Source organism: Hetaerina americana, unplaced genomic scaffold (assembly GCF_022747635.1).
Source record: "Hetaerina americana unplaced genomic scaffold, ioHetAmer1.1.p SCAF_2, whole genome shotgun sequence".
Lineage (NCBI taxonomy): Eukaryota > Metazoa > Arthropoda > Insecta > Odonata > Calopterygidae > Hetaerina > Hetaerina americana.
In genome coordinates, this window is record NW_027286763.1 from 1,126,399 (window position 1) to 1,152,679 (window position 26,281).

General features: G+C 35.4%; 1 protein-coding gene across 1 annotated transcript in view; it reads right to left on the bottom strand.

Moving 5' to 3' along the window:
- Positions 1–972: 972 nt before the first annotated feature.
- LOC139687510 (myelin regulatory factor) overlaps positions 973–26,281 on the bottom strand; it is a 51,395-nt gene continuing 26,086 nt past the window's right edge. Inside the window, exons 12-21 of the mRNA XM_071584702.1 lie at positions 24,578–24,734; positions 24,246–24,441; positions 21,999–22,076; positions 17,495–17,789; positions 12,651–12,765; positions 8,770–8,918; positions 5,440–5,605; positions 5,163–5,343; positions 3,570–3,777; positions 973–1,265 (exon numbers count right to left, since the gene is read on the bottom strand). Of these exons, the coding sequence (XP_071440803.1) occupies positions 1,182–1,265; positions 3,570–3,777; positions 5,163–5,343; positions 5,440–5,605; positions 8,770–8,918; positions 12,651–12,765; positions 17,495–17,789; positions 21,999–22,076; positions 24,246–24,441; positions 24,578–24,734 (1,629 nt within the window). The 3' untranslated portion in view covers positions 973–1,181. The remainder of the gene's footprint in view (positions 1,266–3,569; positions 3,778–5,162; positions 5,344–5,439; positions 5,606–8,769; positions 8,919–12,650; positions 12,766–17,494; positions 17,790–21,998; positions 22,077–24,245; positions 24,442–24,577; positions 24,735–26,281) is intronic.

The following is a 26,281-nucleotide window of genomic DNA, read 5'->3' on the forward strand; positions in this document are numbered from 1 at the left end:
GTAAAAAATCTTTGATTTAGAACAGGTACTTACAGAAAAGAAAATGGAAGTAAATTCCATGGACTACAAATGGGCCTGTCATTGAAAAAACAAGTGAAATTTATTTAGGCACACCAACATTTCAGGCTTTTACCCAATTTGTATAGAAACATAGATCACTTCACATTAAATATGGGGATTGTCTTCCTTGGCTATAAAACACAAAACATAGACAACAAAAAATAAAGCTAAGGGTTAAGTATATGTCGTTTTTTTCAATGTTTTCTTTGGAGAGATCAACTTCATTTGTACCGTTGAAACACGGTCAAACTTACATAATTACAATACATTCATATTACATATTCTTGATCGATATAATACCATCAATATCAACACGGTAATTATTGGATAGAAGTTATTCCTTCTCGTAGATGTTTTGTTTGTAGTATATAGGTAGGAAACCAGTTCATATTGATTACTGGAGAGTTCAACTATTTGAACTCTGAATTAAGTCTACCATTACATACTTGATATGTAATTGTCACTACCATTCATCATAATATTGTGATGAAAATAACAATAAAGAATTTAGTAAAATAATAAAACTTTTCATTCATTTTTCAATAATTCCCAGCTAAATTGAGCTTCATTTACTGTACAAAATTTAAACTAGTTTTGAACTTAAAACGATGACATTATGTCTAAAAATGAAATATATATTATCCAAAGTAAGAGTAGGTAAGTTCTACGACACAAAAGAGCTTAATTGAATAGATTCAAATCATTTCAGTTCATGGAAGTCCTAAATATTGTCTCTTTATGATCTTAGATTTACTTTCAAACACATTTGCTAGGATAATTCATAAATTAATTGTTTCATATTAAAAGTTTATACGTCAAAATTGGTGATTTTAAACATATACTATACATATTTATAATTGTGAACTAATGGTAGCTGTTTTTTAGGGCATGGTAATAGGATATGGTTAAGAACATATCAAACGACGCCTCAGCATCCATTTTTGAAGGACTAGTTCAGCTTCAAAGATAGCCATATCTCCAATTTATAATTGGTTATAATCTATCTCCTTTCCAAACACCAAATATGGTGAGTAGACAACTGAATTTTTTACTTTAAACTGAGGCCTAAAGCTCATTATAGACTTCAATTTTGAGATGAAAATTTTACTTCCTTAAATTGGTCATTCATCACATATTCTATAAAAATGCAAATTGTACTCAAGGAATTTAGTTCCCAGATCACTGTCGGGAAGCAAACAGGCATTCTGAAAGTAATAAAGCACAAGCATTAACAAATAACAGAATTAATGAGCATACATGTGAGTAACAAAAACATACAAACATGAATAAATGATATTGGGATTACTTCAAATTAAATGTCCATCACTGTACTAACTAATCTACTAATTACTGATTCACTAACTAATATTACTAATACTACTAACTAATTCACTAATCAGAATACAAACATAATCCAAGTGGTGATTCTCAGCTTAAAACTAATGGATATTGAAACACCAGTGTAGTAGTACACTTGTAGCACATTAGGTTGCGGAAGCATCCCAGAAGCATACAATTTGCCGTGGATAATTAATGGCTCCTTAAGAATATGACACCTGAATACGCGCAAAGCTGCAGGAAGGAGGATAGATTTACAACATGGACTACTTTGAATGATTACTCTTCTTTCATATGTGCATAGTATACAGTTAAAACTTCCCCTAATTGAATTTTTTACAACCTGAAAGAAACTGAATTCCCTTGAAATAGTTTAGATTTAATTTGTCACATTTGTTCCATACCTCAAAAATGAAAGGCCAAAATTTGAAATAGCTCTAAAAAACATCTCTCCACAATTATTGAAACCCACCTCAAACTCAAATGACTCTCCTCAAAGTTTCACCATTTCAACAAACATGAGATGCACATGCTTTTAAGAAGGGCATTTTTAGGAATGGCCTCACAAAATGACTGAGGCTCAGGATGAAAAAATGTGATTTGCCTTTCTCCTGTGAAACTCTTAAAATGCTCATCTGTCCATCACTTGGCATCAATCCAAGCATCAAAGATGGATGCCTGAGATGAAGAAAGGATGACAAGAAAAAAAATATTTTTTCCTTCCGGAAATATTCTTTAGAAGATTGTCATTTAGTGTCATTATCATTTTGGTGATTGCCTTTCTTGAATACCTCCGCTAGTCTAACCCATTCTAACTTTTTTCCGACTACCAAGTCTTTTATGTTGACCCATTTTAATTGCAATCCCATGGACTACAACCCTTATGTTGTGGATGGCCCCATAGACTATATTCCTGCTGACCTACTTATAGATTTAAGAAGGGAAGAAGAGTTTTTTTGGAATATTTTGTAGCCTATATGAGGGAGGAATTTGCCTAGAAGACTGTCAAATGAGCATTAGTTCCTATTCCACTAAAGTTAACAGCTACTTTATATGAGGATTACAGAACAATTACTTTGAATTTACGCACAGCTTAAGTGGTTCTCTGGATTATCAACAAAAAGGGGGAGAGCAGGGCAAATGATTACTTTGGAGACAATCAGTTAGGGTTTTGGAAGGGAAGAGGCACGCACAATGTCATTGCAGTAATGAGAATACTAACCAAGAGGAATATAGTATACAATCAGGATGTTTTTCCTGTTTTGTAGATTTAAAAAAGGCTTATGACAGTGTGAATTGGATCAAAATGGTCAAAAGTAGAAGGGCCAAAAGGAGAATAATTGCATTAGGCAAGTACTTCCACAGGGAGGGAACTGATGACAGGGACATTGAGCAAGGATGCTAAGAAAAGGCTCATTAAAACTTTGATATGGAGCGTAGCTATGTACGGCGCGGAAACGTGGTCATTGAAGCAGCAGGATAGACGTATTCCAAGATTATTCGGGTCTCCCACCGGGTCCACGTTCGTAGGGTTGCCGACGTTTCGATGGCCGAGTCATCCATCGTCTTCAGGGCATGTCGGTACTCAGGTATTTGGCCGCCTTATATAGTTTGGTCGGGGGTTCAGGTCACGTCTGATTGGTCAAAGTGAATGATTAAATGTAATGAAATCTCTTCTCCCTCCTCCAAAATTGTACGCTCAATGTTTGTGCTAAGGTTCCCCTTCACTTCTCCCCCCCACTTTTCCAACGGTTGATTTCTCGATCGTGCAGCTCCCCTTCACAACATACCCAATCTTCTGAAAACCCTCAACTGTCAGTTCAGCCTATTGGCTCCAGTCTGTCTCACCACCCCCCACATTACACAGCATATATTCTTTGGATGCCTTTAACCCCCTCTCACTTCAAATTGTGTTACCATAACAATTCCCTTCAGTACACTGAAGAGGGCTACTTTGTGGCTGAAATATGCGTATTTGTATTTACCTTTCCCATCCCTTTCCTTATTTACCCCATCCTTTGACTTGTGGTGTTAGCCAACTAATCTCATTTGTACTTTGTTTTGAAAGTTAAACTTTTTACAGCCATTGGAGTTTTTTTCATTTATTCAATACTACTTGGTTATTTATGACTTAATTTAGCTTAAAAAACAATATTTCCAACTGTACTTACAGTAAGTAGTTTGCGCAGGGGTATCCTAAACTGGAATGACTTGGCAAGATATGGACCAACATTCAAGATGAATGCATGAGATCCATTAGAAGAATGCAGAGTAGGAAGAGAAGAGTCCGAGGAAGTATCTAAGAAAGCTAGAGGACAGTCCTTTGAATCAACTCTCAAGTTACATTCCACTGGCTGCACTCGTAAATCCGCTGGCAAACTAAAAATAAGGGTTGACCTTGGTTATCACAACATCTATTCATATAAAAATTGTGCGTGTTTGTGAAGGTCTGGCGTATGAACTAAGCACTAGCATAGGAAGAGTACTACCTACTTCCGTAATGTACTTCCTTCTGCTTCACTCTGTGAAGCAGAAGGAAGTACATTATCAGCATGCAGCTTCCAAATGTAATTATGCAGGCCTACAGGTTATGCAGGTTTTAAGTTTGATTGGAGAGTTGGCGGATGATAGTGAGGCAATTATAGAAATTTTGTGAAACCTATTGAATGAAACACTATGGAGGAACGATGTTTTGGGACTGGGAGACCAAACAATAATGGGGATGCTCCACCATTGCTAAAAGTATACCCCACTAAACCTCTAAATTTATCTTTTCTCTCCTTGGGTTTTCCATATATTCCACTGGGCAATTTAAGTGAACATAGAAAATATCTGACCTTTGAATGAAGCCATACTAGGTATCAGAATAGGAGGGTGCTTAATATTGGTGTTTCAGGAAATAAATTCAGTTTGGCAATGCAACATGTCTTCACTTGGTTGTGACAAGGGTAACAAAGAGTGTTGACAGGGCAGGTAGGGAAATGTCCGAGGGATCCTCCTTAGCAGCAGGTGATTGGGTGGATTGAAGAGGATAGGGAAGAAGGAAACAAGTGTGGCCTGTTGAGTAGGGGGATGGAACTCTCTCAAAACTCTCCTCTAAATCACCACTAGAACCTTTTATGCAAAGACCCAAGGAAAGAGTACTCTAATCTTCTCTTTCCCTCCAAACACTCACTGTCCTTTAGTTTCATCTTCCTGGGTCACGTCACAGGAGACCTTCCTTCCTTAAGACTCATCTTTCTCTAATTTAATCGGAACACACAATGCCCATCGGCACTTTCTCCACACATGTAGCCAGTTTTGGATTATACTTTAATAATTTTGATACCAGAAGTATTTTTTCAGGCAGGAAAAATGAATGAAATATACATCGCCAATTTCCAACCATGTAAATTTCAGTGGTATTTAAATAATTCAGAGCTGTCATAATTTCCAGATTCCATGAAATAAATGTCATTTACACTCAAGCTAAGACAAAGAAACAATGAAAGTGGTATAGATTTATTGCTTTGATAGAGCATGCAACCAAAGTTACCTAAGATTAGCCAAATTGCATGGAATCTTGAAATGATGACCACCTTACTTAGGACCACTTTCTTACAATCATGCACAAACCTTTGTGGGAACTCATTTCTTACCGATTTAGCTTTTAATTGCAAAAGGTGAATTAGGCCAATACCAAGAGCCAAACAGGCTAATGATTAAGTTAATTTCTTTTTACAATAGCCTCTGTAGGACCTTATACCAACAATGTGTCAACTTACAGGATTTGAAGGCTGAGGGTTGTATCTGGCATAAATCGACTCAAAGGCATTCCATAGGTCAAATTGTAGCCCTCTCTTAAAATACATTTCCTATACTCATCCACATTTGGCTGGCAGTACTCCGTGGTGATTGTTTGGTTGAAGTTTTGTCCAGAAAGCATGAATTTCACTCTGTTGTTCACTGTACAACAAAAATATTTGTTAAAAATGAAATTATTAAAAGATATTATTTTATTAATTTCTATTTGACAACATTAACTATAAATGTATTCCTTACCATAGAGAGATCCATCATGGCTGTGATAACTTCCTCTGGCACTCTCCCTACCTGTCCCACTTTGGTCGTTTCTTTGGACCAAGTCAACCTTGTTTATTTCTCTCTTGCGCTTTCTTAAATTAAACCCACCTATTTTTTCCTCCTCTCTGTTCTCCCAAAGTGGTGACTGTCATTAAAGAAGTGAATAAAATAGCAATTAATAAGTTAAAATTAAAGCATCTGGGTTTTTCAAAATAGTTACTAATATCACCAGTGCATAATCTAGAAACTCCACTGGTTCACACTCCTTTTGTTAGAAAAATTACTAAGGGATTTTAAATGCAATTTAAAACATAAGTTTTATGATTTTATGATGCATATCCATAGGAGTTCCTGAGGCATCTTCTAATAAGTCCTTTCCAGGATTGTGCAAGAACTAAAGTGTGATGAAAGTAAAAGAACTCAAAGGTTATTCTAAAGGGCTTTGTCAGAAATAAACCAGAAGTCATTAAACTCATCAAAAGAAAATGTTCCTATACACACCCCTTAAACTAAGATAAAAATAATGTAATAGCAAAGATTTATATCCAAAATTGAAGTGAAGATAAATGACACAAAGTACTATCTTCACAAGGCAATGTTATTATCATGATTATCTAGGGCAACCTGCCAAAAATCCCTCCCTAAAAATGACCTTTTTGCAATTTTTTGCCATTAACATTAATTTAAAATACATATTGAAATAATTTGTCTATATCTCTAGGAAAAAATTGCTGACTGTCAATGAAATTACCTAACACTTCCATAAAGTCTTCCAGTAATGGTGATTTCCCTGACTTTTCTGTTTCCACCCTGCCACTAGTATGTATGGATAGTAATTATTTTTTCAGACTTTTACTCTTTTTCTTTCCAGTGCTCACATTTTGGTAGAGTGCATTTTTTGATAGAGATACTCACTTTAGCAGTTTATAGCTAACATTTAAAGAAACATATTCTTCTTTGTTGTAATCAGACTGTTTTTTTATTCATATTGATACTTCTTGACCAAAAAAATGCTTTTTGCTTGTAATCTAAGAGTCTTATCATGGAAACAAGAAAGACGTTGGAGAGGCACTTTTTTGCTACATTTATACAGGCAGTTTCCACTGCTACCACTGGGACTAAACAGATTAAATTTAGTACTTGGTAACTTGCATGTGGCAACATGAATTTTGCTTGGTTTCTTGAGTTATTGCGCTTTACTCATATCCTCTCCTTCATAGATACTTTCAATGCCCTTTTGAATAGGTATGGCAAAAGGAGATAACACAGGACTTTTTTCAAATTTCTTCTCGGCAGACACTCACTGGAAGACGTGCACCTTAAGGTGTAGGATACAGAGGGTCGTGGAAGTTTGCAGACATTTTAGGTAATCCTCCAACGGTGATGCATGTTTAACTTTCCAGCTATAACATAGGTTGACAAAAAGCAGAACTTAAAGTTTTATAATAATATTTAGACCTCTTCATGTTCGGCCATTGCTTGCATTTAAGTGACATATTTCAAAGGGTACCCGAGTAATTAGCTAAATGTCAGTGTATATGAAAGTATCTAGAAAGTATGGAGAGAAACAGAGTATTTGAAATGTACTGAACCCACACATCTACTAGAATCATGAGATTTCTTTCTTTACAATTTGCTTGCAAAGTAAGCATAGCTTCCTCATACATATTCCATTGCCTTCAAATCAGAAAACATAGATGTGGGTAATTTTGGGTACCTTTTTAAGGTATTTTTTCAGTTGTAGGTACTTTCCTTGTTTGGCAATTTTCACCTGGGTATCTCCAAAGCACACCTCAAGTCATTGAAAATCATGTTGTGTTTCTTCCACTTCCACCATTCTTTCTTACTTTAAGTCTTACTTTCTTTCACAATTTTAATTCTCCTGAATGCACCTTTCCCATAGGTGGGCACTTTCAGTTCATTCAATAAACATTCCACTTTCGATTGATTTGATGCTCGAACATTCCTTCCATCAATTTCTTTCCAGATCTACTTTACTTTTTAAGCTGAAAATTTTCAATTGTTGATATCTTCAAAATTTTCACCCAATGGGCACTTTACCAGAAGCATGTGCCTTATTAATTTGACCTCTCCTTCATCCAATACAATTTAATCAGGACCTTCCAATGACTGCGGAGTCCCATCAATTTCAAAATAATACTCAATTTGTATGAACTAGTAGAATTTAGTCAAGAGTACAATTCCTTATTCATTTACAGTTACTGGAATCTAAGCATTTCATACAGGTATCCTATGGCAGGTATGGTACCAGATGACGGTAAATGTGTGCTTCCGTGGAACAGGGGTGAGCTTGGACCTTTAGCCGTGAAAGTTGCACTAGGAGATAAAGACTGTATGCATACGCTAATGCTTCAAACCAAAGACTTCAATTTGAACCTTATGTGGAAGGTTTTTTTAAGATGCCTTTGGTGCCTATTCCAGTTCCCATTCATAAATCACAAGGAAAACACTGAGGGTACTGTAGATAAACTCCATAGGACAAAATGATTAACTGCAGTCCTATTAGCACCTCTTGATAAGATCATGACTGATCCTAAGTTTCTCCTCAATTTTCCCCCACTCATCAATCCATATACTCATCAAATTACCATTCTAATTAAAACATTTCAAGAGGCAGTCCACCTGTGCCTTTCACAATAAATAACAAACTAATACCTTAAATATATACTGAAGAAATTTCTCTAGGTCACCCAAAACACAATGGGTAAAGGATGGATCCCTTTAGTAAAATCAATTTTACATCAGAATTGCTTCATACCATTAGAGGCTTTATTACAACAGTATTTGTGCTCTTCAATCGTTTATTTTAAGCTAAAAATTGAGTGAGATTTCCAGTATGTTCCAACACACTGAAACCATGTGGTTGCTCGGCAAAAAATTAGAGCTTCATATTAATTTGTGCTTAAAGTCAGTAATTAATGCAATGCAATCTTGAAATATAATCAAAACAAGAAGATAAAGAATTTTTGTAAAAATCAACAGGATATTTCACTTTATAACTTTAAGAAAAAACTTGTGAATCCACTTAACAGTATTTTTCAAATTTTATTTAGTTGGAATTACAGCTACAATTATTTTTTGATGAGATATGTACCTGTATGAATTTCATAATGACGAGCAGACAGTTACCTGTGAATATGCAGTTTGCTTCTGAACTCCACCAAAAATTGTTTGAGAGACATGCACTTTGAAGTTGATGGTAGATGTCTTAGTGGTGGAATGGTGAATGCGGTAGTAGTATTATATCTTAGTATAGTAAGGTAAATGAATATATGGTGGACTACTCACTTGATTCAACAAGGATTGGTCATTATGTGCCTTTGGTTCATCCATTACAATCACAGTATCATCTGCATTCATCTTGCCTTCCATCTCATCCAATTCACCAATAGGTGGGGTTTTGTCAGGGTCCATTTGCGAACCCAGCTGATTGTATGCTAGACCAAAAGGTGTGAAAACATGTATTATTATTATTATATAGGTAATCTACCTGTTAAGGTAGGTTTGGGATAGACCCAATAAACAAATATTTCTCTTGTATCTCCAAACAAAAGACAACCCAAAATCCTACTCTACAAGAAACCCCTCTTCATCTCTTTCAAATTGAACGGCAAAGGGTTGACAAAATCGATTAGTTTTTATACATTTTTGTTTCTAGAGGTTCAGAGGATTAAATTGACCTTGTGACCTAGGCAAATGGCTATGTATTCCATGTAGGTAATTTAAGTTGCTTGGAAAAAGAATGTTCATCTAGTGGAATTGAGTGCAGGCACTTTAGAAGCAAATGAAAAGTGGAGTCTTCGTATTTGAAATGGCGAAAGGAATTTCATTGGAACTCTTTTGATTAAAATGTCTGAGAAATTAACAGCAAATGTTGGATCCAGTTTCCATAGTGAAAGGCATGGATGGGGAAAATAGTGCTGAGGCTGGAGAGGAAGTCATGTATGTTGGCCGAGGAAGTATCAAAGATATTGACAAGGTGATCAATATGATAAATTGTAATGGATATAGATGTTGCTTTCAAAACTTTTAAAGATATATTTGGCTAGGAAGGGAGAAAGACAGTTATCACTAATTCCATTCAAAAAACCTAGGATTAACCATGCAGCTTGGTTTATAAGCTACTCTCTCACCTAATCCAGAATGGGGAAGATGGGGGAGAACTTCAGAGGGAAGGGGTGGCAATGAACATTGACTCTGCACATTTGTTTAGCTCACTGAAAACTACCAAATGCATGTGGCTTTATTGCACTGCACTGCCTCATCAACTTTTGGTTTAAAAAGTTGTTTCTTTTCAAACCAACTTCATAATTTGATATTTGAAATAAAATGGATATAGTAAAAAATTGACAGTTATCAATGCATCATCAGATTCACTTTAAACTACTTTCAGACTACCCTTGGTCCTGTGGAATGAGTTATCATCATGAAGTAGAGGGTCATTCATTGCATTTCAATACGGACTGTTCCAATACTAATATATGCATAAATGTGTATGTATGTGTATGTATGTGTATATATATATATATATATATATATATATATATATATATATATATATATATATATATATATATATATATATATATATATATATATAAACAAAGTCTTAAATCGTGTTAGTTACACCATTTATAAATCAAGAACAGCTGCATTGATTTTAATAATATTTGGTTTTTTCCATACAACTCAGCCCAGAATAGCAGAATAACCCTTAAAATATCATAAAAGTATCATATCGTAAAATATCATATCGTCGATTGGAATGATATTTGGTTTTTTGGATTCATCTCAGCCAAGAATAGCAGGATAACCATTAAAATATCGTAGAAGTATCGTATTTGGATATAGTATCGGAAAATATCTTATCATATGACATTGTTTCTGGTCATCTGGATGTGCATTCTACTGATGCTCTTTGAAATATTTAAACAGTTCATTCAAAGAATGCTGAACGCTTCTATTTGCGGTTGTTACTGGCGAATATTTGGGGACCATCATCGTTCGAATCACTATGATCTGTCAATGGTATGGGGAACCCAACATTTTGTGCCGCATGTCAAGAGCTCAATTTGCTTGAAAACGATAATCATTGGGACACGACCATGGCTGAAGACTATTTCTGCATCTCCAAGTCAGATACACACATTATTTGCTCTCATCCTTTCGACATGCTACCCATCCAATCCACGTGACCTGTGGAGTGAATACAAGGATAACATGTCAGAAGGCATTTTACATCAAGTTCGTGAAAGTTCAAGAAATCTCGATATTGAGGTTTATGAATAGATGAATAAACAGACTTAGCTGTTGATTGAAGACATGTGTTACCTCATGTGCGGCAGTTTATTAGTGAAGTTAGGAATGCCAGCGCCAGATTGTGGAATAAACGATGTCTTTAATCAAGAATTGGAATTTGAGCGTGAATATAATCAAAATAAATTTGACCAATCAGTTCAAACGAATGTACCCCTGCTGAACCCCCCCACAGAAGGTAGTATATGATACATTAATGAAGGCAATTGATGAAGGAAATGGTGGCTTATTTTTCCGGGATGCCCCTGGTGGAACTGGGAAGACATTCCTCATATCATTGCTTTTGAGCACTGTTCTTGTGAGATCGGATATTATGGTAGCAGTTGCTTCTTCTGGCATAGTGGCCACATTTTTGGCAGGATGCCGTACGGCTCATTCAGCGTTTAAGTTGCCATTGAACCTACAAAACTCTGAACAAGTGACATGTAACATATCAAAACGGTCCGCAATGGCCAAAATTTGAGTAATATCTCAAATCATCATATGGGACGAATGCACAATGGCACACAAACGTGCATTGGAAGCCCTTAGCTGGACATTGAAAGATCTGCGCAATGACTCGAGATGCTTTGGTGGCGCAATGATTTTACCGTCTGGCGACTTCCGCCAACTACTGCCAGTCACTCCAAGATCAACTGCTGCCGATGAAATAAATGTTTGCCTCAAATCATCAAATCTGTGGCACTATGTGAAGAAACTTCAGCTGACAACAAACGTGAGAGTTGCATTGCTGAACGATCCGTCTGCTGAAGATGTCTCCAAGCAATTGTTAATTATCAATAATGGCCATGTTCCTGTCGACAAATTGAGCCAATTGATTTAATTTCCTTAGAATTTTTGCAATTCAGTTTCATCGAAAGATGAGCTCATCAACAAAGTGTTCCCGATCATCATTGATAACCATAAAAATCACTAATGGTTGAGAGAGCAAGCTATTTTGGTGGATAAGGACAAAGATGTGGATGACTTAAATTTTGTAATTCAGAATCAAATCGTTGGTACTCTGTATTCATTCAAACCTATTGACTGTGTAACAAACGAAGACAAAGTCACCAACTGTACATCTGAATTTTCAAACTCCTGGGATGTGCCTGGCTTACCACTGCACAATTTACAGCAGAAGGTTGACTCGGTGGTCATGATACTGCAAAACCTAAACCAACCAAAACTATGCATTGGAACGCGTTTGGTGATTAAAAAAACTGGTGATCAATGTTATTCACATGACTATACTCAAAGGAAAATTCAAAGATGAGGAAGTTCTCATTCTGAGGATTCCCATGATCCCAACCGATATGCCCTTTGAGTTTAAACGAATTCAATTTCCAATTCGTGTTGCATTCGTGATGACGATTTACAAATCACAAGGCCCATCGTTGAGTGTTTGTGGTCTGAATCTTTATTACCCATGGTCATTTCTCATGGTCAATTATGTGTGGTATGTACACTGGCAGACCATCCACTTTATTTGTTCTGGCGCCTGATAACAAAACAAAAAATGTTATATATCAGAAGGTGCTTGACTCGAGAGAATAAACCCGAATGTATATATGTATATATTGAATAAAGAAAAGCCTTTCTGACAAGCCATTGTAATACTTATTTTTGTAGTTTTATTGACTTTTTTCCTTATATTATTATAACAAGTTGAATATGATTAAAATCAGTACAGCCGTTCTAAATTTATAAATGTTGTAACTAAACTGTTCATTGTTTCTTAGGCGGTACGAAGTTCGTCGGGTTAGCTATTATCTTAATAAACTAAAAAACAAACTCTTGAAGATGCTATTGATTTGAATTCTACATTGATCACTTATTCTAGGCTATTGTGAAGAAATACAATTAATACCTACCAGTTAAATCCTGAAGAACTTCGCTACTTGTTGGTGAAACACCTAGCTTTCTTGGTATAGCAAAGGGGTAATGGCCAATGGAATCAGGCAGCTCCAATGGTTGACAACAAAAAATCTGTGAGGATTAGAATATAAAAAAATTGAGTTTTACATTAAAATATAATTTCACATTTTTGTTACATGATAGAGACTATTAGTTAATATATTTTTCAAAAATTGTATCACCATATGATATAAAGAAATAGCATCACAGATAGAAATAGAAACATTAAGGAAAAAATGTATCTGGATCCATGAATAATGATAAAGTTTGCCCTAATTGTAACCCTGTTGAGTAACCGGAATACTGTTGAGAGCGTTTGTCGTCATAGCAAGAGAAAAGGGCAAAGATATATTTTTATAGAGACTGGATTGATGGCATATGGTAGAACCTACCTACTGGATATTTTTCCCTTGTGTGTACAAACCATTGAATCTTAGGGACAATCACTTTGAATGGTTGCAATAATTTTAGTATACATCCGTTTATTTTATTGAAAATGCACAACATACTTCTATGCAATACTGGATCCACGTATGTTATATATGATATGATCCATATATCGGGCAATATGGCCGCCAGTGACACATTGCTCTGTGGATTGTGCTCTGCAATATTTGAAGTTAACGACGAAATAATCGCTTGTGATTACGGGTGCTCTGCCAGATTTCATTTTAAATGCACTAGTCTTAATTCTACATCGTTTAGCGCTCTGAAAAAGTGCAACGAATTAGTGTATCGATGCAAGCACTGTGTAGCTATACCTTTGCGCCATTTTCAGGATGTTCTCCTTACGTTTGACAAAGTTGCTGCCTCTCAAAATGAGCTGAGCTCTAATATATCCTCGCTCCAATCAACTGCTGAAGCCTGTGTTGATTTAATCCGTCGGCAGTCGGATGAAATGCAGTCGCTGAAAGCTGAAATCTTGGCTCTTAAATCGCCGATTTGTGTTGCTCCTAGCGTACCCACTCGCATCTCTGTCTCTCATGCTTCACCGGCTGCGCTGCCGATGCCGAATCAGCCAAATGGTGAATCAAACAACCCTTCAAATACCAAAATGATTCGTATGAATTATTCCCGTGCATGTTCCAGTACTGATCAACCGCCTGCCCAAGCGGTCGTTGATGATGACACAACATCGTCGAAGATCGCTGTACCTGCCAGAAGCGTACAAAATCAAGCTCGGAGTGTTTCCTTTTATAATGTCCCTAGTATTGATTGTAAGTTCAGTGAATGGTGATAAAAAGAAAAATGATTGCCCTAATTTGAGTTCTAACTTCCCTGTGTCGCAAGTTAACTCGCCTATTACGGGTGATAATGTGACCCGGTCGATGGGTCACGAGTGGGTTTAGGTTACTGGTTCAAGAATGAGATCTAAACCTCCCCCAATTGTTGGTACTGCCAAATCTGACGCTTTATTATGTGGAAATCCTAGGAAAACCCACATACATGTTTGGAACTTCAAAGAAAAAACGGTGGTAAAATCAGTTCTGGACTACGTTCGAGACAAAATTCCAGGTCATGACGTCGAAATTGAAGAATTTAAGGTGACTAAAGGTACTCATGCATCCTTTTGCGTGTCAGTAGACATCAAACTTAAAGAAGTGTTATCTAACCCAGAGTTTTGGCCCACTGATGTATTTGTAAGGCCATTGTTTTTTCGGAGAGTCTCAGCGAACCCATCAAAAGGTTAACCGAGCCTAAAAACCGATCTGTATCTTGTAAAAGTTGACCTGTGTTAAAAATTATGGTATTAAATATCCAGTGCCTAAGTAATAAACTTGCGGGTCTTGAAGCTGTGGCCAAAAGTGAAAAACCTGACATTATATGTATAAGTGAACATTGGTCAAAAGACGTATCCGTGACAATACCAGGTTATGTAATTGTTGATGCATATTGCCGTCGGAGTCATCAGCATGGTGGTGAGGTTATTAATGCCAAAGATAGCTTAGTTTTTAATACTTTATCACGAGATATCTGGAAGCTTATTGACGAATTAACGTTCGAATGTTCGGCTGTAAGGCTCAAAATGGCTGACCGTGATTTGGTTGTTTTGGTCATATATAGGTCTCCCCTGGCTAATTTCGAGTCATTTCTCGAAAAACTCAAGAGTTTACTGTATACAATAACTTATCACTCGTCCAGACCCTCAATCATACTAACTGGTGACCTTAATTGTAACCTATTGGTTGATGGTAGAGACCAAAGACTACTTTTGCAAGTTTTTGACTCCTATAACATGAAACCACTAGTGAGTTCCCCTACTAGGACTACAGCCAAAAGTAAATCACTATGAGACAATGTCTTCACTGATTACCCCATCAGCAGAACTGAAACAAAAGTGTTTGATCCAGCAGTGTCTGTGATCACTCTGCCATTATGTCTACTTTTTATCTATGTAAAAATGCTTCATCATCAAGTGCTTTCAAATATCAGAGGTACTTCAGTGAGTCGAATGTTAATCACTTTCGTGTGTTGCTAAACCAACATAACTGGCTGGGGACACTTCAGATGGCCACTGTTAATGAAAATTTTGAAGTCTTCTACAGTTACTTCATACATTATCCAAACCTTGCTTTTCCTTATGAGCCAGTGAAAATCAGGAGTGGTAACATGAAAAGTTGTCTCACGCCCGAAATCCGCATTATGTCAAAAAAATTGAAAACAATGTACTTAGTAAAACATATCAACACTACTTCCAGCAAAAAAGAGAGTACAGGTATCTAATAAAACAGGCAAAAAATAGAGTACAATGATCGGCGGAATACGAATGCCTCCAATTTCTCAAAAATAGCATGGGAAATCATAAAAAGCTACAGCAACCTAAATTCCACGACATCGCCTCCCCAGGTAAATGATAACTTTGGCAACATAATCTCTGAACCAGGTAAAATATCTAATGATTTTAACAAAGCTTTTCTGTCTCTGCCAAATTCACCTCATCCTGTGTCTCTTGGGCCCATGCCATCCAATAGAGTAACTTATACATCAATGTACCTTAAACCCTGCAATGAGAGTGAATTACGCCTTTATCTTAATGAGATAGGGAAAAAGAAATCTGCTGACATTGATGGAGTGTCTGGCAAGTTATTAAAAGACTGTGGTGACCTTATTCTAGCACCACTACTAATGCTGGTGAACCAGTCCTTAGCTGAGGGCATTTATCCGACTACCCTTAAAATGGCTAAGGTCTTACCTGTCTACAAGAACAAGGGGGACCGAAATGATTTAAATAATTACAGACCCAATTCTATAATTTCACAATTTGGTAAAATCCTAGTGTGTTTTCTGCAAAAGATTGTTAGAATTTCTTGAAAATCAAAATGTGCTATCTGAAAACCAGTTTGGATTCCAAAAGGGGAAGTCAACAAATCTTGCTCTTTTCGAAGCGGTAAATTTTGTAATTCAAGAAATTGATTCTAAATGTAAGGTCCTGGGCATTTTCTATGACTTGAGCAAAGCATTTGATGCTGTTGATCACGGTAAGCTGATCTCAAAATGTGAGCTATTGGGCATTAGGGGTGTGGCATTAAGCTGGTTGAAGTCCTATCTTGCTAAACGGCACCAAAGGGTGGCCTACAAAAGTGATGGGAATATTTACCTCTCCAATCCCTTGGAGGTCAACAGAGGGGTTCCCCAGGGGTCAGTACTTGGCCCAGTATTGTTTTTGATCTTTATTAATGATCTTCATGGGCAGCTGCAGATCAATGGTACAAAAAAATTTGTAATGTATGCTGATGATGTGAGTGTAATGACATCCAGTAAAAATTTATGTGAACTGGCTGTGGCTGGTGACCTGCTGATGAAATGTATGTCTACATGGTGCAAGGGAAACAGTTTGCTCCTTAATGTTGAAAAAACTCAAGCAATGGTCTTCTCGTCTTCACACAGCATAATTGACACTAACTCTTAAACAACATATGGTAGTAACTTAAACACAGTAAATTATTTTAAGTTCCTAGGAATTCATATAGATAGTAACTTGAAATGGAATCTCCATGTTCTGAACCTAATTAAAAAATTAAATTCTGTGTTCTACTTACTATCTATATTAAAACACTCTGTAAGCCAAATTGTACTGATGACATTATATTATGGATTATTCCACTCAAGAATTTCATATGGAATTGTACTGTGGGGACTACCCTCTCACCTTCTCAGTATCCTGAAGTTACAGAAAAAGATGGTGAGAGTTACGTGTAATGAAAAATATTATGCTCACTGTCAACCTCTTTTTAAAAGGTTAAAATTGTTAACTGTACCTTGTGTATATATTTATCAATGTGTAATACTTGTTAAATTGCATAGCGCTGACTTTGAAACTAATAACAGCATCCACTTATATAATACGAGACAAAATTACAACCTACATGTGAGGTCAACTAATTTAACCTTGGCTACAAATGGCTCCAAGTCTATGAGTATAAAACTATATAATAATCTACCTGAATGTATAAAAAGAGAAGGACGTGTACCTGTGTTTAAGAGAATGGTCCGTGAATTGCTCATTGAAAAGTGTTATTATAGTGTCAAAGAATACCTGAGGCCTAATTTATAAATTTGTAGCATTTTCTAATTTTGTAATATTTCTTATTTTTGTAATAATTTCTATTTTTGTAAATCTTGTACTTGACAAATCCTATGCACTTGCCAGTATTATTACTATGCACTGCGTCTCTTGGACGAATAAATATTATTATTATAATCCCATAGAGGGTTTTACAGTGACTGGGAAGGGCATTTCTTAGAGTTGTGGTAATGGACATCTTGGTAGATGATATAATTTGCAAACGCCACTACTTACTTGGCATGGTTGGAAAGTCTGGTATGAATGAATTCTTTGATTGCTGTTGAGGGAAGAGGAGATATCTGGGTAACAATTAATTGGTTGTCCAATGATGGGAGGCCGGAATACAGTCTTTTTTCTTGAAGAGAGAACATTTTCAGATGCTGCAGGTCTGAAGCCTTGAGATCCAAATCTTAAGTGTTGTTGTTCTAATGGAGGCTGGATGGAATTTTGGCCTTTAAGTCTTGAATGTAGTGAATACTTATCAATAGCAGCTAAATACCGATCTGCTTCAATTTGTCTCTCCGGATACCTGTCAAAAAAGAGACAAAGTTATAGTCAAAGGAACTCACTTTTAGGTACAATTTCCATGCAATGTATATATTTTGCAAATATTATCTCTATTAACACTGGAATGTCAGTAAATAGTCATTTCATAATTTTTTCCGGTACATCCATTTCTTTTAGTGTCCTTTAATTAAAATACTGCATAAAGTAATAAGAGCCTGATCTGATATTACAAAAATATTCAACCAAACATTTCATAGAATGTCAATACCTATCAAATTGAGAAAAGAACACAAACACTAAATATACTCAAGAAAAGTAGAAAATTTTAAACTTCTAGTCATACATGCAGATGATTTTGTCATTCTGCTGTGAAAACATTTACAATAAATAAAACATTTGGCACTTAACAATAATTCACAGCTGTTTTTATTTTACTATAACCTGATAAATTTATAGAGCACCAAATATGTATTGTAAAATAAAACAGTAAAAAAAGTAAGTAACACCAAATGATATGAAATGTTTAAAAACTAGCGTACATTTAAAGAAACGGGGAACATGTATCTTCTAGTAGGTAGTGAATTATATGAAAGACAATGCATTCTATTTAGACAGAAATATTAATAAAAAATACTTGGCTTGAGCATAAGTTGAAGACAATAAAAGCGATTGAAGTTATCCTAAATATTAACATTGAAGCTGCAAAAATAAATGTGCACATTTACATGCAAATCCAAATAATCTTGGACAAATGAAATAGGTTAGAAAATAATTCATTGTAATGGAAAAATTGACAAATAAATCATATATATTTATGTTTCTCAGTAGCCTATATTACACATAAGCCATTGCAAAACATAAGCAATCTGATTTTTATTAGATACGATGAATCATAGCCACATGATTTTTTGAAATCATAGAAAAGTCACATAATTTTGCAACCTTAAGTCAAAGTTAGCCAAAGTTATATTTTCACAGGTGTAAAAAAGTTTAACATAATTTCTTGACTCATACCTTAAGACTTACAGTTCATGTATTAGATGTGTCCTACCATGTGAATCAATTCTTTTAATAGTGCTTTTCTCAAGGGAAAACAGAAAACATGACAATTTTTACTTTTAATAATACTTATTACAAAAATTTCTTTAGTAAAACATCATGATAAATTGTATGTACTGGCTGCTTATGGTTAACCCTTTTAGTGCTAACTTATGCCAAGGGGACTAATAAAAAATGTGGGTATTTTAGTAAAATGTATCATCTTAAGAAAGATAGTATTCTGAAGTTATTGTTTTAGATATCAATATGTGTTTTGTAAAAATACGATATAAATTTCTTTATTTAATAATGATACTCATCTTTTTCATCATTTGGAAATTTTATTTCAATGTAATTAAGTAGAACAATTATTTTTTGCAATATTATTTTGAAATGTAATTAAGTAGAACAATTATTTTTTGCAATATTATTTTGAATTTTAGGCACAATAGTAACATAATTGTTTTTAACATTTTCTAATAAAACTGCTATGGTTACATTGAAGAAATAAAAAAAAAGAAATGTGGAAAATGTTGTAAATATATAAGGAAAAGATAGCAAATGGCATAAAACTTGTCGGCCTCTACATAGTCCCTTTTCAGAGTCTGACCATACCTTTGTGTAATATTAGGGCTTTTCTCAATATTTGAGGCCTTTCCATCAAATTTTTGGAGTTTTAAGAATAAGTGGAAAGCAGCCACTAGGTGATAAACTTCATCAAACAGCGATTATTATACTGTTGTACTTATTAAAATATTGTTTGCATGTGATGTGCACGGTGTGAGAAGTGAATGAAGCGGTAATGGTGGGTGATTTTGAATGGCGAATGAAATTGAAGAGTACGTGATGACAGACGGAGTGTGGTGATTGATGGAGCATTGTAGGTATGGTGTGAACCCAGCCCTTATGTGATGGTAAAGGTGTGGTTGGTAATCTTAAAGTGTCATTGCATATTAGAGCATTTTGTCTTATATTTGTTCTTATTGTGTATGTATGTATGCACATTTTGTGAGTGATAGTTGACCAGACTTGACTGTTTCCACCAGGACAATTGCCTAATTCCAACGATATAATTTCTCAAATAAATAAATAAACATTGTCTGGCCATTCATTTAGCCCCTATGGGGTGCCAAACAAATGCTGAGCACACCTTTACTGCAGTGTATGCACACAGTATGGGACCTTTTTCTCCCTTGCCATGTTTTTCACTACAAACAACCCAATTTTCAGTAAAATAGCAATAAACCATATCTTAAGCATTTCTGCCACTGTGACAATGACAAGATGAATCCACCACTGCCTCACTCAATTTTAGGGATAATGTTTTATGGGTGGTTAGGAACTGTGCGCAATACCTGTTGGTTTCATGTGTAAACAGATTATGTGGTGCAGGGGTTAAAAAAAATTGAAGAATGCCATGGAATCTGCAGTCAGTGTTGGCAGTGCATGCTTGAGAGTTGGTATTTCTGCATGACTAAAGGCATTACTACTCCAAGTGTCATGGCCTTCGAAGATAGCATTGAACTCCAGTAGTGTAATAACATCAGTCACATTGCTGATTGTATCATCTTTTTCTTTTCCCTATACAACTCTTGTATTTTTCCCCTGCATCACTATGTCAGAGTCATCTGAATCCAAATGTACAATTTACCATCACTCAGACGTCCGCTCTTGCCTTATTCCTCAGGGTAATCATCATCACTTAGCAATAACAAGTATTTCACCAATTCTTTATCTACTACATCTTTTGAAGTCCTATTAGTTGCCATTTTAGGAAACCAAAATGAACACAAAAATAAAAATGTCATATTTACTTGCAATTGTACTCGATTCAACCACATGCTTTCAAGGGAAAAACCACAGTGAACCTCAAAGCAAAACGAAAACCATGTGTGTTCTTTGCATACTATCAATAATGCACACACTATCTGAAGACAGAAAAACAAATGCCCTATCTCAAAGAGAAATGCTTACAATGTCATCACAATACAAAGAACCTAAATGACCACCTAGAACAGAAGGCAAGAGAAACCAAAAGGGTTCATAAAGTAATGCTTTCATTACCATTGTATCACCCAAGCCTTAACAGTTTGTATCAAATAGGTTCATCATAAGGCATTAAAAATGTTGGAGAATTAAACAGATTTGCCTTTCAGGGGGATATCATAGGGAAAAGACCACTCAGCTCAAAAAATGAGCGTATGAATAAGCTGAGCTTCCCGACATGTAAACAGTTCATTCCAAGTTACACTAAGATACTTGTCTCTACATTTCTGGGCTCTCAATCCATGTTGGTTGTCTTCAGATGATGACAGTTTCACTGGCCATCCTGCCTGTGTCTACAGATCGAAGGCCTGACCTTTGACCTTAAGATGCAGGCAGGATGGTGAGCAAAATTATCGCCACCCAAAGACAACCAATGCAGAAGGAGAACCCAGAAATGCAGAGACAAGCAGTCCAACACTGCAGAAACATTGGTATGAAAGTTACTCTTAGATTCCTAAAACTTTCTTTACCAAAAGTTTTTAAAATAAAAAAACATGCCAGAGAAATCATACTTTTGATAAGAGAAACAATACACAAAATGTAAAAAAATAATTAATCAATTACAGCAATTGAAACAATAGCCTACATTTGAGGCAATATAGGGGCCCGCCGCACTTTTCGCCCGCAATGCAAAAGCTGACATATCAGACTGCTGAACAACAAAATTTAAACACAGTCCATTATAAAATAGGCCCAATAACAATGAATAATATTAGTAATTATTATTTTTTTATTTTATATGGCTAAACAACAAAATAGATTTCAATAAAAAAAATGTATAATACTATACATAACTAATCATACTGATCATTCCTTCAAAAGTGAGATTACTGAAATCAGCTTCAATAGACTTCAATTGAATATAATGCCTTTAATAACAGGTAGGATTGGAGTTTAGCCAAAAATTTATCGCAATTAACACTCGACATAGCTAGGTAATCTATTAAATAATTTAGTACCCATAATTGATTAAAATGTTTTGGGTCTTTGACAACTGACATTATGACATCTCAAGCTTCAAACATTTTTCTACATCTTGGTTATGAATTTTAGACTTCATATAGCCAGGCCATAGAAAATATAAGTAAAAATTAATTATTAAAACAATATTTCATGATTCCAGAGTCTCTTTATAGGCTATACTTACAATGCTGCCGCATTTGAATAGTCAAACTTGCTTCTTTTTTGGTATTCAAGAAAGTATAATGTTGCCATTGCAACTAAACTGGAAAAAAATAATTAAACATAGCATTAGGTAATTACTTGATATTTATGATGCAGTAAAATTGAAAAATCGAAAATTCGGCCTATATAACATAAAAATTTCTAAGCAAACCTTAGGGCTTACTCAACCTGTGTAATTGTACTTTAAATACTAAACAATCAATAAATAATATTGTTCCTAATGGACATATAACAAGGCAAATCAACAACAGGGATTTTCCTTCAACATTTCTATTCTCATTTTATTTAAATATTTAGGGAAATATGGATGCCAGTGACAGTGATTGAGGGTAAAGAGTTAATCAAATTTAATCTTGATGTAAAAATTCAAGAAAAATTAATACAGAACTCATCAGCATCATTGAAATCATCATTCCCCCTAGTCCTCTCCTTCCAGATAGAGTCTATGGGTCCCCTCCATTCAACATTTAATACATGCAAATAATAATAACAGAACTACAAAATTAAAATTGACCAATTTGCTATAAAACTTTCTTCTCCTGCCATGGCAGTCTATTTTATTGGAATAGGTAGGATAAGGCTGTACTTCCTGAACACTAACTTACTTTACTAATAATTATCTTATGGGCTCAAACCAACTGAACAAAGATACAAAATACCACTGAGAACAAACACATGGGGTATCCATGTGACCACAGCCAATGTACGTTGACCATTATTCAATGGATGTTGGTCAAATTGGCTGAAGCAGGTTATGCACTATGTTTGCTGAAATCAGCACAGTCACCGATTATCAGGGATGCCCAGAAGGGGGAGACTATGGGCGCAAACTGCCTTGAACCCAAAGGAACGTGGGGGCCGCAAAGAGCAAAGATTTTTGTGATATTCCATTATACTTCGACATAAAAATTTGGAGGAATGCAGGGAAAGTGTAAATAGGTCAAAATGCGGTAAACAAACCAAAAACATTTTAAGGTATGGTTTTCCATTTTGATACCAGTACCTTTTTTTGCAAATATTGAATGGTTTTACAGGCCTTAACCAGGTATGATATAATGACTCTACCAATCCAAGAGACTTTCTCAATACATAGTTCAAAATATGAGCAGTGAAGTACCTCATATTTTCATGCATAAGAGGATTTCACTCTTTCCAGGGAATTGTATCATGAAATCCCTTTATTATGTCATTATTTCCTAATGTCATAATTCCCATGTATTTTGATAATTATGGCACATAATTTAAAAGTATCCTTAAATAATTTCTTATGACCACTCAAATAGTTTTCATGGCTGGGATCAATGACAATAAAAAAATACAACTAATTTTTCAATGTGAAGAGAGATTCCAGTGTCATGAGTATATGGATTAGGTTAGGTAAGGCTTTGATAGGTTACTTTATAATCATGTTAAAAAGCATGTGAATGATTTGAATAACAGAAAACTAACATTTCAAAATGATGCAAAAACGATATAAAATCTGAAATAAGTATCCTGGTATTAGTTATATGTGATTCATTAATGTGGTTTCAATTATATGGAATTTGAATATGCCATGCTATTGGTTCAAGTGAGAGCCCCCATGTCCTTGGAGAACGATTTGTCCCCATTACCTAGTTGAGAGGATGCCATAACCAGGATGCCAAAGAGAGGTGCCTTGATTTTTTTCCATTACTCTACCTGCATGAGTGGGAGCCCCATCTAGCATGCACCAAAAGCTCAATAATTAGTTAATTTCCTTCCTCTACATTAAGTCACTCTTCCATCTCCGACAATAATTTTATAATCCGATTTTTACTCCATTTTTTAGGGATGAGTCGCAACTGAAGTGATTGACTGAAGTTCGATGGGATATGTTAGGTTAAAGCTCACCTAATAAAAAGCCAAATAGAGTTTAAGAATCACACATTAAAAGGGAAGGGGGGGGGAGGCAGTTCATTTCCTGTGCCATTTGTGGTCTTAATGGAAGATTTGGTACCCAAAAAATCACACAGCTTGGGTGAATTTGAGGGTGCCCGGAGGTGTCGCCAGGGATCAAATCCAGGCCCTCTGGTCAATAGCCCAATGCTCTACCCACTGAACTACCACACCCACCACTCATTTCCATGCCGCAAAATTAAGCCAATTCATAAAAATGACAAGAGTATCTTTAATTAATTTATAAATGCAAAAGTCTTAAATCATTAAAATGAAAATATTAAACACTTACCAGATTGCCATTATAAGAATTAGAACAGCTATGATGATTTGTATAAATTTATTTGAACAAAAAATTGCAGAATAAGGTAAACAATCCTCTTCACTCCTTGGAACTTGTTTTCCTGAACAACTGGTATAATTTTTATGCCTTTGTATACATCGAGGTCCACTACTCCACGATTTGTTGGAAGGCGCACTGCTGGACACTGTATAAAATTTTAGATATTTAATTATGCATGCACTAGTAACATTGTTCATGCGCCAATTACATCACTAGGAACAAAAATGAAGTTGTCATGGGGAGCGAAAACTGCTAACAGAATGAAGTACCAAACTACTCACCAGTACAGGTGCTTGGATTCGACTTCAAGCTATCCATCCTCTTCAGATTTACTAACTTTCGATTCATTCTTTCCAACTCATCAATTCGAGTCTCCAAATTATCAGTAACTTTACATAATTCTTTCACTGCACCAACATTCTCCATAAATATTCGTTCCTATTGGTTAAAATTGAAACATTTTTGGTATAGTAGATTCTACTGTTAAAATTTAAAAACATAAACTAAAGTAAAAAAATTCTCAATACTACCACCCTTGGTTCATGAGGCCATTTGACTTGATCACTTCATCACCATACATACAATTTTTCATGCTTTCTGAAAACTAAACTTTCTTAAACTACAACATAGCAGTGGAGTTCGATTTGCTATAAATTTCTGTATATAATATGTATAGTTCCACAAAGATTTGGCCTGGCAGTTTGAATTAATAATGAATACGAAATACTTCTCAAAGTCATAACTCTAATTACACTTCCACATTGGATATCGCCATAGCTGCACTTGGATTAGGGATACAGGGTAGCATGTCTTTCTAAATTAAACTAAAACACAACATCTTATATGCTCTCTTAAAAGTGTCCATGTAAAAAATGATCCTGGAAAGTTATTATGTTTCAATATTAATGGGAAGCTAATTTGGAATTCTCACATCCTCCAAGTCAGTGAAAAACTTTCGAGGGCTTTGTACTTCTTAAAGAGACTAAAAGCATGTGTAAGTGAAGAATACTTGAAGAGTATCCTACTTTGATTTCTTTCAGAGCATACTTATCTATGGTCTTAGACTATGGGGGCATGCTGTTGAAAGTGTAGAAATACTTTTACTGCAGAAATAGGCAATGAGGATTCCAAGCAATTTTGGGTCCCATGAATATTGCAGATCAATATTCAAAAACCAGGAAATTCTAACAATCTACAGCCTGTTTGTGCTACTCAACCTCATGTACAGTTTAAAAAAAAAACAGAATTTATTCCCAATCCGGTCGTCAGTTCACTCACATGACAAGATCAAAACACAACCTTGACATCTGTCAGTATGGGTTATCTAAGACCTGCTGTCAATCTGACAACTTGCAATAAAATTTTTCAACAGGATGCCAATCAAGACCCCTTCAGTACATGTGATACAAAAATGTCATTGAAAAGCGGTTGTGCACCAACCCACTGTACTCCATCAATGAATATTTCAAGCTGGACTTAGAAACTACAGTATTTTAGATGCATTTTTGTCCATTCCTTACTCGCTTGCAATCTTTTCGTATCATTGAGCTGTTTGACGACGTCAACGTGGGTATCTATCTCAATGGCATGGATGAATAAAGATTATTTTTATTATTATTCTTATTACTAGTTAGTTCAAATATCTCCACAGTGAAATTCTAAGCCAGCCTGATGATCAACCAGCACAAGTGTTTACCTCAAAACCATTTAACAGGTTGTGTATATGTGTAACAGTGTTTGGCCCCCAATTTCCAGAAGCTTTCTGATAACGATTCTGAACATGTGGTCTGATATGAGTAGTCATGGTTAGAAATGGAAAACTCTTGTGGGCATTTTAGAACCCACCCGAATTTGTCAGTGAATGTATATTATTGTGTTCAGAGCAGATTTGATGTTTCAGTAAGTTAGAATTAGGGGTTGCTTGTGATAAGATAAGAGGAAAATAGAGCATCCTCCAGAGGCAGAGGAATATGGAGGATATTTGT